Genomic DNA, 13,008 nt, shown 5'->3' with positions numbered 1-13,008 from the left:
TTTTCAATGCCGAGCACTGTTGAGCCTCTTCAGCAGGCTCTGACGCTGCCTGGCTCCTTCCTCCCAGCTCCCCCTGCCCCCAGCTGTACGCATTGTGCAACGTGACATGATGTCAGAGGTCACACTGCGCAGCGCACTCTTCCGTAAGTGGACCCACCCTCCCACCCACTTGAATAGAGGATGGTAATTTATGGTGGGGTGGGGATGGGCAGGTGGAACATTGACAACTCAATTTGGGGTATCCCAGAAATCCCCGGATTTGAAAAAACGGCATGGGATTGGCCTCCCTATTGGACAGTGACATTATGCATGGACACTGAGGTAGAAGGCATTTGTGTGCAGGGTGTCAGTAGACCTATGCTGCTGCTTAGCCCTGTTAGTGCTGTGACGCTAACCTACACATGTATACCCCAACCTAACGCTCATCCCTTCTGTACATCTCTTACAGTAGGGATGTCTCCTGTACCCGTCATATGACCGACGGCAACCCATCTGCCAGCATATTGTATGTATTCCGTACACATTAGCATGGGACAACTGCATTGGCTCATTAGTACTCCAGTGCTATAGTACAGTGGTTCCCAAACTCTTTTGAGTCACGGCACCCTAAAGTATCAGAATTTCTCTTACGTCCTAGAGGATGCTGGGGACTCCAAAAGGACCATGGGGTATAGACGGGATCCGCAGGAGACATGGGCACACTAAAAAGACTTTGACTGGGTGTGAACTGGCTCCTCCCTCTATGCCCCTCCTCCAGACCTTAGTTAGATTCTGTGCCCAGGAGTGACTGGACACACACTAGGGGAGCTCTACTGAGCTTCTCTGGAAAGACTTTATGTTAGGCTTTTTTATTTTCAGGGAGACCTGCTGGCTACAGGCTCCCTGCTTCGTGGGACTGAGGGGAGAGAAGTCAGACCTACTTCTTCTTAGTTAAGGGCTCTGCTTCTTAGGCTACTGAACACCATTAGCTCCAGAGGGTTCGATCACTTGGTGCGCCTAGCTGCTTGTTCCCGGAGCCGCGCCGTCACCCCCCTCACAGAAGCCAGAAGTAAGAAGCCGGGTGAGTATTAGAAGTACAGAAGACTTCAGACGGCAGAAGACTTCAGTAACGGAGGTACAGCGCAGGGGTTGCGCTGCGCTCCATGCTCCCACACACCAACGGCACTTACAGGGTGCAGGGCGCTGGGGGGGAGCGCCCTGGGCAGCAAGTTACTGAGGGGCTTTTTCACTGGCAAAAGAGGCATATTCGGTGCCTGGGCACCGTGTACGATACCCCCGCCAGTATAAAAAAATTTAAAATTTAAGCGGGACTACAGCGCGCCGGGAAGGGGCGGGGCTTAGCCGCACAGCTTACCAGTGCCATTTTATCTCTTCACAGACCGCTGCAGAGACGCTGGCCCGGACCTCCACTCTCCTTACAAGTATCTGTGGAGCAAAACGGGGGGGGGGGGGGGGCACATGCAATTTGATGCTATATATGTGTAAATTACAGCGCAGCCATCATATATTATTTCTTTAGTAGTATATGGGTGCTGGGGTGTGAGATGGCATACTCCCTCTGTGTTCTCTCTACAGGCTTCCCTGTGGGTCTGTCCCCTATTTGGCCGGTGTGAGTGTGGCTGTGTCGGTACTGCGTGTCGACATGTCTGAGGCTGAGTGTTCCTCCCCGGAGGAAGTTACTGGGGGCGCGGAGAAAGATTTGGGAATGACTCTGTCGGCACAGCCAACTGCTGATTGGGTAAATATGTTGAGTACATTGAATGCAAATGTGGCATTATTGTCTAAGAGGCTGGATAAATCTGATTCTCAGACTCAAACATGGAGAAAATCCATGGAGGATGCTTTGTCTCAGGTACAGACCCCCTCAGGGTCATAAAAACGTTAATTTACCCAGATGACAGATACCGACACAGACTCTGATTCCAGTGTCGACTTCAATGAGGCCAGTTTACATCCGAAAGTGGTTAAGAGTATTCAGTACATGATTGTGGCTATTAAAGATGTTTTACATATTTCTGAGGAACCTCCGGTTCCAGATACAAGGGTTTGTTTGTTTGTTTATTTAAAGGGAAAAAGCCTGAGGTGAAGTTTCCCCCCTCTCATGAACTGAACGCTCTTTGTGAAAAGGCTTGGGAGTCGCCTGACAAAAGGTGGCAGATTCCCAAGAGAATTTTTATGGCATATCCTTTCCCCTCTGACGACAGGGAGAAATGGGAGTCGTCACCCAACGTGGACAAGGCTCTGTCCCGACTGTCTAAAAAGGTAGCGCTTCCGTCTCCTGACACGGCTGCCCTCAAGGATCCGGCGGATCGCAAGCAGGAGACGACGTTGAAGGCCATTTTTGTTACTACTGGTGCACTACTCAGGCCTGCCGTGGCGTCGGCATGGGTGAGTAGTGCTATTGCTAAGTGGGCTGATAATTTAGCTTCTGATATGGATACCCTTGATAAGGATAACATTCTTTTGACTCTTGGTTATATCAAGGACGCTGCAGATTACCTAAAGCATGCGGCGAAGGATATTGGCCTCTTGGGATCTAGGGCCAATGCCATGGCGGTCTCGGCCAGGAGGGCGCTGTGGATTCATCAATGGAATGCAGATGCCGACTCCAAGAAAGCTATGGAAGCTCTCCCTTTTAAAGGTAGTGTCTTATTTGGTGATGACCTTGCTGACCTGGTGTCTACCGCTACTGCGGGTAAGTCATCTTTTCTTCCTTATGTTCCCGCACAACAGAGAAAGGCGCCCCAGATGCAGTCCTTTCGGCCTAATAAATACAAAAAAGGAAGGGGTTCGTCCTTCCTCGCTTCAAAGGGTAGAGGAAGGGGAAAAAGGTTGCCTGCTGTGTCTGGCGCCCAGGACCAAAAGTCCTCCCCCGCCTCTGCCAAGTCCACCGCATGGCGCTGGGGCTTCCCTACGGGAGTCCGTGCCGGTGGGGGGCCATCTCTGAATCTTCAGTCAGGTCTGGTTTCAATCGGCCCTGGATCCTTGGGTCTTAGACATAGTGTCCCAAGGGTACAAACTGGAGTTTCAGGAGATGCCCGCCCCCCCCCCCCCCTTTCCCCCCCCGCCGCTTTTTCAAATCGGCCTTGCCAGTTTCTCTTCCAGAAAGAGAAGTAGTAAACGCTGCGATACTAAAGCTGTGTCAACAGAGGGTCATTGGCCCGGTTCCCCCGTCCCCAACGGGGGGAAGGGTTCTATTCGAGCCTCTTTGTCGTGCCGAAGCCGGACGGCTCGGTCAGACCGATTCTGAACCTAAAATCCCTCAATCCATACTTGAAAACTTTCAAGATGGAATCTCTTTGTGCTGTGATTTCCAGCTTAGAAGGGGGGGATTTTATGGCGTCAGTCGACATAAAGGATGCATACTTACATGTCCCGGTATATCCTCCTCATCAAACCTTCCTAAGGATTGTCATTACCAATTTCACACGTTGCCGTTTGTACTTTCCACGGCCCAGAGGGTCTTCACCAAGGTGATGGCGGAAATGATGGTACTCCTACGCAAGCAGGGTGTCACAATTATTCCGTACTTGGACGATCTCCTGATAAAGGCGAGATCAAAATAGCAGTTGCTAAGAAGCGTGGAACTCTCCCTGATGGTTCTGCAACATCATGGTTGGATTCTCAATTTGCCAAAGTCTCAGTTGATTCCGACAACTCGGCTGTCCTTCTTGGGCATGATCCTAGACACGGAACAGCGGAGAGTGTTTCTTCCGGCGGAAAAAGCTCTGGAAATCCAGACCATGGTCAAGGAGATTCTGAAACCGGCAAGAGTGTTGATTCATCAATGCACTCGAGTGCTAGGAAAGATGGTTGCGGCTTACGAAGCCATTCCGCTTGGCAGGTTTCATGCCCGGGTGTTTCAGTGGGATCTGCTGAACAAATGGTCCGGGTCTCACCTGCACATGCACCGGAAAATATGTCTATCTTCCAGGACCAGAATTTCTCTCCTGTGGTGGCTGCAAAGTTCTCACCTTCTAGAGGGACGCAGATTCGGAATCCAGGATCGGGTCCTGCTAACCACGGATGCAAGTCTCCAAGGCTGGGGTGCACTCACACAAGGAAGAAGTTTTCAGGGAAAATGGTCAAGCCAGGATTCTTGTCTCCACATAAATGTTCTGGAGTAAAGAGCCATTTACAACGGCCTTCTGCAAGCGAAGAACCTTCTTCAAGGTCTACCTGTCCTGATCCAGTCGGACAACATAACAGCGGTGGCGTACGTAAACTGCCAGGGCGGAACAAAGAGCAGAGCGGCAATGGCGGAGGCCACAAGAGTTCTCCGCTGGGTGGAACAGCACGTGAGCGCTCTATCAGCAGTTTTCCTTCCGGGCGTGGACAACTGGGAAGCAGACTTTCTCAGCAGACACGATCTCCATCCAGGAGAGTGGGCCCTTCATCCAGAGGTGTTTGCAGAAGTAACAAGGTGTTGGGGAACCCCTCAAATAGACATGATGGCGTCTCGCCTCAACAAGACGCTTCCGAGGTATTGTTTCAGGTCAAGAGACCCCCAAGCCAGTGCAGTGGACGCCCTGGTAACTCCGTGGGTGTTTCAGTCGGTATATGTGTTCCCTCCTCTTCCTCTCATTCCAAAAGTGCTGAGGATCATAAGACGAACAAGGGTTCAAGCAATACTCGTCGTTCCAGATTGGCCACGGAGGGCCTGGTATCCGGACCTTAAGGAATTGCTCATAGAAGATCCTTGGCCGCTTCCTCTAAGAGAGGACCTGTTACTGCAGGGGCCATGCGTGTTTCCGGACTTACCGCAGCTACGTTTGACGGCGTGGAGGTTGAACGCCAAATCCTAGCTCGTAAAGGTATTCCCGGGAAGTCATCCCCACTCTCCTTAAGGCTAGAAAGGAGGTCACGGCAAAACATTATCACCGTATTTGGAGAAAATATGTGTCGTGGTGTGAAACCAAAACAGCTCCTGCGGAGAAATTTCACTTGGGTCGTTTCCTCCATTTTTTGCGGGCAGGCGTGGATGCAGGCCTGAAATTGGGTTCCATCAAAGTGCAGATTTCGGCTTTATCTATTTTCTTTCAAAGGTTCAGACTTTCGTGAAGGGAGTGCTGCATATCCATCCTCCATTTGTGCCACCCGTGGCACCGTGGGATCTTGAAGTGGTGTTACAGTTTATTATGTCTCACTGGTTTGAACCTTTGCGAAAGGTTGAGTTAAAGTTTCTCACTTGGAAAGTGGTCATGCTTTTGGCTTTGGCGTCTGCCAGATGTGTGTCAGAATTAGCGGCTTTGTCTCACAAGAGCCCATATTTGATTTTTCATGTGGATAGAGTGGAATTGAGGCCTCGTCAACAATTTCTGCCGAAGGTGGTGTCTTCGTTTCACATTAATCAACCTATTGTGGTGCCTGTGGCTACGGATGCCGTGACGGTGCCAAGATCTCTTGATGTCGTGAGAGCTTTGAAAATTTATGTCGCCAGAACGGCTCTTGTTAGGAAAACGGAGGCTCTGTTTGTCCTGTATGCTTCCAACAAGATTGGAAATCCTGCTTCCAAGCAGAATATTGCACGCTGGATTTGTAATACGATTCAGCACGCTCATTCTACAGCTGGATTGCCGTTGCCAAAGTCAGTAAAGGCCCATTCTACCAGGATGGTGGGCTCATCTTGGGCGGCTGCCCGAGGGGTCTCAGCACTTCAACTTTGCCGAGCAGCTACGTGGTCGGGTTCAAACACTTTTGCTAAGTTCTACAAGTTTGATACCCTGGCTGATGAGGACCTTATGTTTGCGCAATCGGTGCTGTAGAGTCGTCCGCACTCTCCCGCCCAGTCTGGAGCTTTGGTATAGACCCCATGGTCCTTTTGAAGTCCCCAGCATCCTCTAGGACATAAGAGAAAATAGGATTTTAATACCTACCAGTAAATCCTTTTCTCCTAGTCCGTAGAAGATGCTGGGCGCCCATCCCAGTGCGGACTGTTACTTGCAGTTGTATTGATACTTGTTGTTTTCGGTTACACGAAGGTTGTGTATCAGTTATGTTCAGCTTGTTGCTGTTGTTAGTTCATACTGTTATCTGGTATTCCTGCTGATCCAGTTGTACGGTGTGTTTGTGGTGTGAGCTGGTATGTATCTCACCATTAGTTTAACAAAAATCCTTTCCTCGAAATGTCCGTCTCCCCAGGGCACAGTTCCTATAACGGAGGTCTGGAGGAGGGGCATAGAGGGAGGAGCCAGTTCACACCCAGTCAAAGTCTTTTTAGTGTGCCCATGTCTCCTGCGGATCCCGTCTATACCCCATGGTCCTTTTGGAGTCCCCAGCATCCTCTACGGACTAGGAGAAAAGGATTTACCGGGAGATATTAAAATCCTATTTTTTTCACTGCACCCCAAAAGTTTGTTCTGGAGAAATTCACAAAAAAATATTAAATTAAATAAATTCTGCTTACAGATGTGTCCTCTTACACTCTTGCTGCAGTCACGTTAAGTAGCCATTCTTGTCATGAGCGTGTTTATTAACGCCTGGCTTCTTTTTGTGCATTTTTTCCCCACAAATGTGTATTACATCGCTTTCCTGGAATAGATAATAGATTTCGTATGCAGATACAGCCGCGTTGCACACAGAATATAGGCATGCTGCATATCATTTTAATCAGCAGAGTCTGCTTGTGCGTGTTATTTGCATTGCATTATTTGCAAAAAAACTGCCACTCACTCATGCCAGGCATCTCGTGGTGCATGGTGTATTGAGGGTAGATGTACTGTATGAGGACACATCTGTATACGTCATCCTTAGATTCAGTTATGTGGTGAGGGACAGGATTTGTTTTTGTTTGTCCACATATTTTATGATTGGAAGCACTGGTTTTGCCTATTACACTGAAATGGTCCACAAGAATCAACCCAGGACACCCCTGCAAGTGCCCCGAGGTACCTCAGGGTTCCAGTGCTACAATGCAGTCTGTTCAGTTTTACATAACATATTAAAGATTACCTGATCATATATTTATTTTCAAAACTACAATAGCTCACAACAAACTGGACTTATTTTGAGCAGTTCCAGGAAATCCTTTCATATTGTATCGAAGTTGCTGTTCTTGTTCCCCTTTACGTGTACTGCTGCGTACAGATGTTTCCACATACATCTAGCCTCCCTGTACATTAAACAGCCCTTCTAGCCACACCATGCTGTGGCATGACTTGGTAGCTCCAAACATCTTTTTGTATGACTTTTGCATTAAAATGCATCTTATTCGCAAAACAATGCAAATAAGATACACATGAAGTTTTTGCTGATTAAAATGATGTGGCATGCCCATATTCTGTGTGCAGCTGTGGCTGTATCTGCATGGGAAATATTTTGCTGCAGTGTTTTCCTATAAGAGAATATAGGAATGTCACATATCATCTTAATCAGCAGAGTCTGCTTGTGCGTCCTATTCACATAGTGATGCGAATAAGATGCATTTTCAGCAAAAAAGGCGCCCGACCCTAACAGTTTCACAGGACCTGTCAGCTCACTATTATCAGGCATTTCCTGCTATGTGGCATATTGAGGCTAAATGTATGAAGACCAGGGCCGGCTCCAGGCCTACTAGTACCCTGAGCGAGAACATGTAAAAGCGCACCCCCCCCATCCCCAACCCCTATGCGCTCCAGGGAAAGTGGGCGTGGCCTCATAACTTCGTATTATTAGACTATAAATAAATATATTTTCACACACCCTCTACGCACACAATTAGCAGCCTTACACATAACAGCCACAGTAGTGTTCCTTACACATAATGTCTCCAGTATAGTGCCAGATACACATAATGTGCAGTGCCAGATAGAAATGATATACCCCCCAGCAGTGCCAGCTACACATGACATGCCCCGAAGCTGTGCCAGCTACACACAGTATGCCCCCCAGCAGTGCCAGCTACACATGACATGCCCCCCAGCAGTGCCAGCTACACATGATAGTGTTCACTTTTTAGGGCAGGGTGCTGATCACAGGGAGGGCACATTTTTAAGTTAGGAGGGCAAAATGATGTACATACTGTAATGCTTGGTGCTCATCTACCTACATGGTCAAGCATGGACAGTGCGCGCGGAAGGCGCGCAGCAAAAATTTAGGGGCGTTGCTTCGTGGGGAAGGTGCGTGGCCACATAATAGTGGCAATTCGCATTACACCACACAGTAGTGCAGTTAATACACATTGCACCAGGTAGAACCTCCTACACACTTTGCGCCAGGCAGAGCACGTTAGACACTTTGCGCCAGGCAGAGCACGTTAGACACTTTGCACCAGGCAGAGCACGTTAGACACTTTGCGCCAGGCAAAGCACGTTAGACACATTGCCTAGCCACAGACGCCTAGTGGGAACACTACATGATATGCTCCCCAGCCATGCCAGCTACACGACATGCCCCCCAGCAGTGCCAGATACATAAATGGCCACACAGTGCCAGATATGTCCCCACAGTTCCAGATACATAAATGCCCCTACAGTGCCAGATACAGAAATGCCCCCACAGTGCCAGATACAGAAATGCCCAAACAGTGACCGATATGCCCCCACAGTGCCAGATATGACCCCACACAGTACCATGCCCCTACAGTGCCAGATACAGAAATGCCCCCACAGTGACATATATGCCCCCACAGTGCCAGATAAATGCCCCCACAGTGCCAGATACATAAATGCCCCCACAGTGCCAGATATGTCCCCACAGTTCCAGATACATAAATGCCCCTACAGTGCCAGATACAGAAATACCCCCACAGTGCCAGATAAATGCCCCCACACAGTGCCATGCCCCTACAGTGCCAGATACAGAAATACCCCCACAGTGCCATATATGCCCCCACAGTGCCAGATATGACCCCACACAGTACCATGCCCCTACAGTGCCAGATACAGAAATGCCCCCACAGTGACATATATGCCCCCACAGTGCCAGATAAATGCCCCCACAGTGCCAGATACATAAATGCCCCCACAGTGCCAGATATGTCCCCACAGTTCAGGATACATAAATGCCCCTACAGTGCCAGATACAGAAATGCCCCCACAGTGCCATATATGCCCCCACAGTGCCAGATAAATGCCCCCACACAGTGCCATGCCCCTACAGTGCCAGATACAGAAATGCCCCCACAGTGCCAGATATGCCCCCACAGTGCCAGATAAATGCCCCCACAGTGCCAGATAAATGCCCCCACACAGTGCCATGCCCCTACAGTGCCAGATACAGAAATGCCCCCACAGTGCCATATATGCCCCCACAGTGCCAGATATGCCCCCACAGTGCCAGATAAATGCCCCCACAGTGCCAGATATGACCCGACACAGTGCCATGCCCCTACAGTGCCAGATACAGAAATGCTCCCACAGTGCCATATATGCCTCCATAGTGCCAGATAAATGCCCCCACAGTGCCAGATATGACCCCACACAGTACCATGCCCCCACAGTGCAGATATGACCCCACACAATGCCATGCCCCCACAGTGCAATCCATAAATCCCCCCCCCCAAAAAAAAAAATACCTGCGGCGCTGGGAGGGGGAGGAATGCTGCTGTCTGCGGGGCCGGGTGCGGGCGGGCGGGGATCGGGGCGGGCCGGCCAACCTCTGACGTTAGACACCGGCGCCGCTCAGCGCGCATAGCGCACACAAGAGTTCAAGGCCCTGTGCAGCATTACCCGGCCGGCTCCAGGTTCGAATATGGCGGCGCCCATTAAGGGTGGCGCCCTGCGCGGCCGCTCTATTCGAACATGCCTGGAGCCGGCCCTGATGAAGACACATTTGTACTTTGTACAGCTGAAACTAAAAGACTGTCTTCCTATCTTCCACAGGCCACATGGCTAGCTCCTGCCTATTTTCTGGAATTTGAAGGACAAAATACATTTTTCCTAGTTTGGCTGGCTGGATTGTTCTTTTTGATTATAAATAGTTATGTTCTTGCTGAAATCATTAGAAAATACAAACTACAGAGAGAGAAAAAGAAGAAAAGATAAATGTCAATAGGTGCGGTTAGTTTTCCTGAGCTGGGATTAATGAGTGAGTGTGTTATGCACTTCAGTGACATAAATGACAGCAGAGAAATCAGGATGGACCATTAGTATATGACTGTAGCACGTGATTTGTGCAGCTGAGCTGCTTAACACTGTGAGACAGACTTTCTCGTGTTAATGTATAGTAATGGTAACCTGTTTTTTTACATAATAAAGATGTTTATTTTTAACTCAAGAAACATTTTTTACATGTTTGCAAAACACAGTAAAACAGAACTGTGTGCTATATAGAGGTTAGTACATCTTTGCACTGTCAGTTTAAAGTGGAAGTAAGTTGAAAAATTATATATGCTTAACTGTAAACTAGGGCTAGCACAGGAGAATATAAATGCTAGACCTAGGGGAAGATGTACTAAGCAGTGAATAGAGTGGAGAAGTGAGCCAGTGGAGAAGTTGCTCATGACAACCAATCAGCATTGAGGTAACATTTATAATTTGCATAATATCAAATTATACAGAGCAGCTGATTGGTTGCCATGTGAAACTATTCCACTGGCTCACTGTTTTCACTGCTTAATACATCTCCCCCATGGTCTTATGTTAACAGTCAGTACAGGCTGTGAACCAAGAATGTGTCTGCTACCTTTTCAGCTTCCCTTGATTAGGTACAGTACATCGACAACTGAAAAGTCATCGCCACTAATAGGGTTAGGCTGTTGGGAGAGGTTAAGGCTATGCTGTGGGAGGTGTGTTGAGGTTTAGGTACTAGGGGTAGGGATAGAGGGTAGAATATTCATTGGAACACTGCTGCTGAGACGTCGCTGCCAGAACTGCTCCGCATGTGACTACCAAGACCTGGAAAAACATTGAGTCCTGGTATTCCCTTTATAGAGATGCAAGAGGAAGAAGTACCAACATCAGACATAGTAAATGTATATAAAGAGGTACTTATCTTAGCGAAGACATTCCAGTACAACAGTAAGTTATTCAATCACCTAACTCTGAAAGAAGTAATTTTAGAAACCCACAAAGAGGGTCATTCCGAGTTGATCGCTAGCTACCGTTGTTCGCAGTGCAGCAATCAGGCTAAAAATCGGCATTTTTGCGCATGCATATGCACCGCAGTGCGCACGCGCGACGTACGGGTACAAAGTCCTTTGTGGTTTTGCACAGGTCCTAGCAAAGCTTTCAGTCGCACGGCACAACACAGGAAGATTGACATGAAGTGGGCGTTTCTGGGTGGCAACCGACTGTTTTTAGGGAGTGCTTAGAAAAACGCAGGCGTGTCAGGGAAAACGCAGGCGTGGCTGGGCGGGTGTGTGACGTCAAAAGCCGTCCCACCGTCGTTAGAATCAACGCACACGAAGAGTATCTACAGGGCTGGTCTTGTTTTGCACAAAAAGATTTTGCAGGCGCTCTGCTGCACAAGCGTTCGCACTTCTGCAAAGCGAAAATACACTCCCCGGTGGGTGGAGGCAAAGCGTTTGCACAGCTGCTAAAACTGCTAGCGAACGATCAACTCGGAATGACCCCCAAAGTACACAACTTAAGGTGGATGTGGCTGCATCTGAATAATGAGCTGTAGGCAAAATGCACCCCAACAAATGTGGTTATTGCCCTACGTCATATACCCTGTAAGTTATCAAACCTAATGCAGTGTAACACAGGCTATAAAAGTAATTTGACATTGATATCCAATGATTACCTTCCTGGTATGTATGGGGACAAATCAGCCATTACTGGAAATGGAACTCATTACTACTAAGTACGCCAATTGTACTGCTCCACTGGAATGTCATATTATAGGATAAATGTGGCTTTGTATGTAAGAATTCGCTTCAGGTAATAAAGGAATAACCCAAAAAGCCAGTAAATGGGCATGTATGTTTCTGAAGCTATAAGGGTATTAGCGCTATAATGCCAAAGTACTTTGAGATGATCCAGAGTACCTGACTTCTGTCGCTGTTTTTAACGGCTGTTTTTAAAATGAGCAATTACATACATAAGAGAATGTAGCCTACACAAAAACAGTGATCACACTAATGTAATATACATTGTGAGGTACAGACTGACTTATACGAGTAATGTGGAGCCAGGAGTGTAAATTTTACAGTAGTGGCTAGGATCATGGCGAAAAACCAACCTACAGTATATTGGGGGTAATTCTGAGTTGATCGCAGCAGGAACTTTGTAAGCAGTTGGGCAAAACCATGTGCACTGCAGGGGGGGCAGATATAACATGTGCAGAGAGAGTTAGATTTGGGTGTGGTGAGTTCAATCTGCAATCTAAATTGCAGTGTAAAAATAAAGCAGCCAGTATTTATCCTGCACAGAAACAAAATGACCCACCCAAATCTAACTCTCTCTGCATATGTTATATCTACCCCCCCTGCAGTGCACATAGTTTTGCCCAACTGCTAAAAAATTTCCTGCTGCGATCAACTTGGAATTACCCCCATTGTGTATAATAGTGCTTTAGCATTGTATTATTAATAATGTGCTCTGACACAGGATAAGCAAAGGACACAAAAGCAAATGTGGCATTGGGCTACATTGTGGGCATGACACCTAAAACAGCGAATACACACCCGTATATGATTGTATGCACATTGTATTGTGAGCATGGAACAGGTAGTACACTGGAAAATACAGTAGGGAACTTTATTTATAGTGAACATAATCAAATTGTATAATACGAGGAATATGCTGATATTAATAAAATCTAGCAAAACGGGATATTTTCGTGAAAGAAAGCATAGAATTTAGCACCCTGCACACAGAAAAGTTCACTTTGCATAAGAAAAACGAGACTGTGTCAATATACAAGGGTGATTGGTTATGCAGCGCTCAGACTTGTATCTATGTGACTTGCCTTATGGTCGGTGTTCTATAGATATATACACAATAGTTATGTGCATGACAGGAAGAATTTATATGGGTGCAATAAAACATCAAAAGTTTACACAGTAACACAAATTTATATAGTGTAGTAAGCAGCAAACAAAGTAAAAAGAAAAAATGGCAAAAGAAAAAACAGAATAAAGCAAGT

The 13,008-nt window shown here is 47.6% G+C and overlaps 1 protein-coding gene and 1 long non-coding RNA gene across 6 annotated transcripts in view; one reads left to right on the top strand and one right to left on the bottom strand.

Moving 5' to 3' along the window:
• The window catches only part of LOC134927820 (uncharacterized), a 49,739-nt gene that overhangs the window by 24,343 nt on the left and 12,388 nt on the right, over positions 1–13,008 (bottom strand). The gene's annotated exons all lie outside the window — the stretch shown is intronic.
• Positions 1–13,008, top strand: part of PIGM (phosphatidylinositol glycan anchor biosynthesis class M) — a 78,873-nt gene that overhangs the window by 63,800 nt on the left and 2,065 nt on the right. For 2 of the 5 annotated variants that reach the window (XM_063922799.1, XM_063922800.1), the window contains one exon: positions 9,801–11,824. The exons of the other annotated variants lie outside the window; for them this stretch is intronic. In XM_063922799.1, coding sequence (XP_063778869.1) covers positions 9,801–9,962 — 162 coding nt within the window. In that variant the 3' untranslated portion in view covers positions 9,963–11,824. Of the gene's footprint in view, positions 1–9,800; positions 11,825–13,008 lie in introns of those variants that run through there. 5 annotated transcript variants of the gene reach the window in all.

Source organism: Pseudophryne corroboree, chromosome 5 (genome assembly GCF_028390025.1).
Source record: "Pseudophryne corroboree isolate aPseCor3 chromosome 5, aPseCor3.hap2, whole genome shotgun sequence".
NCBI lineage: Eukaryota > Metazoa > Chordata > Amphibia > Anura > Myobatrachidae > Pseudophryne > Pseudophryne corroboree.
The sequence above is the reverse complement of the archived record's forward strand: the minus strand, read 5'-3'. Positions and strand labels throughout refer to the sequence as shown.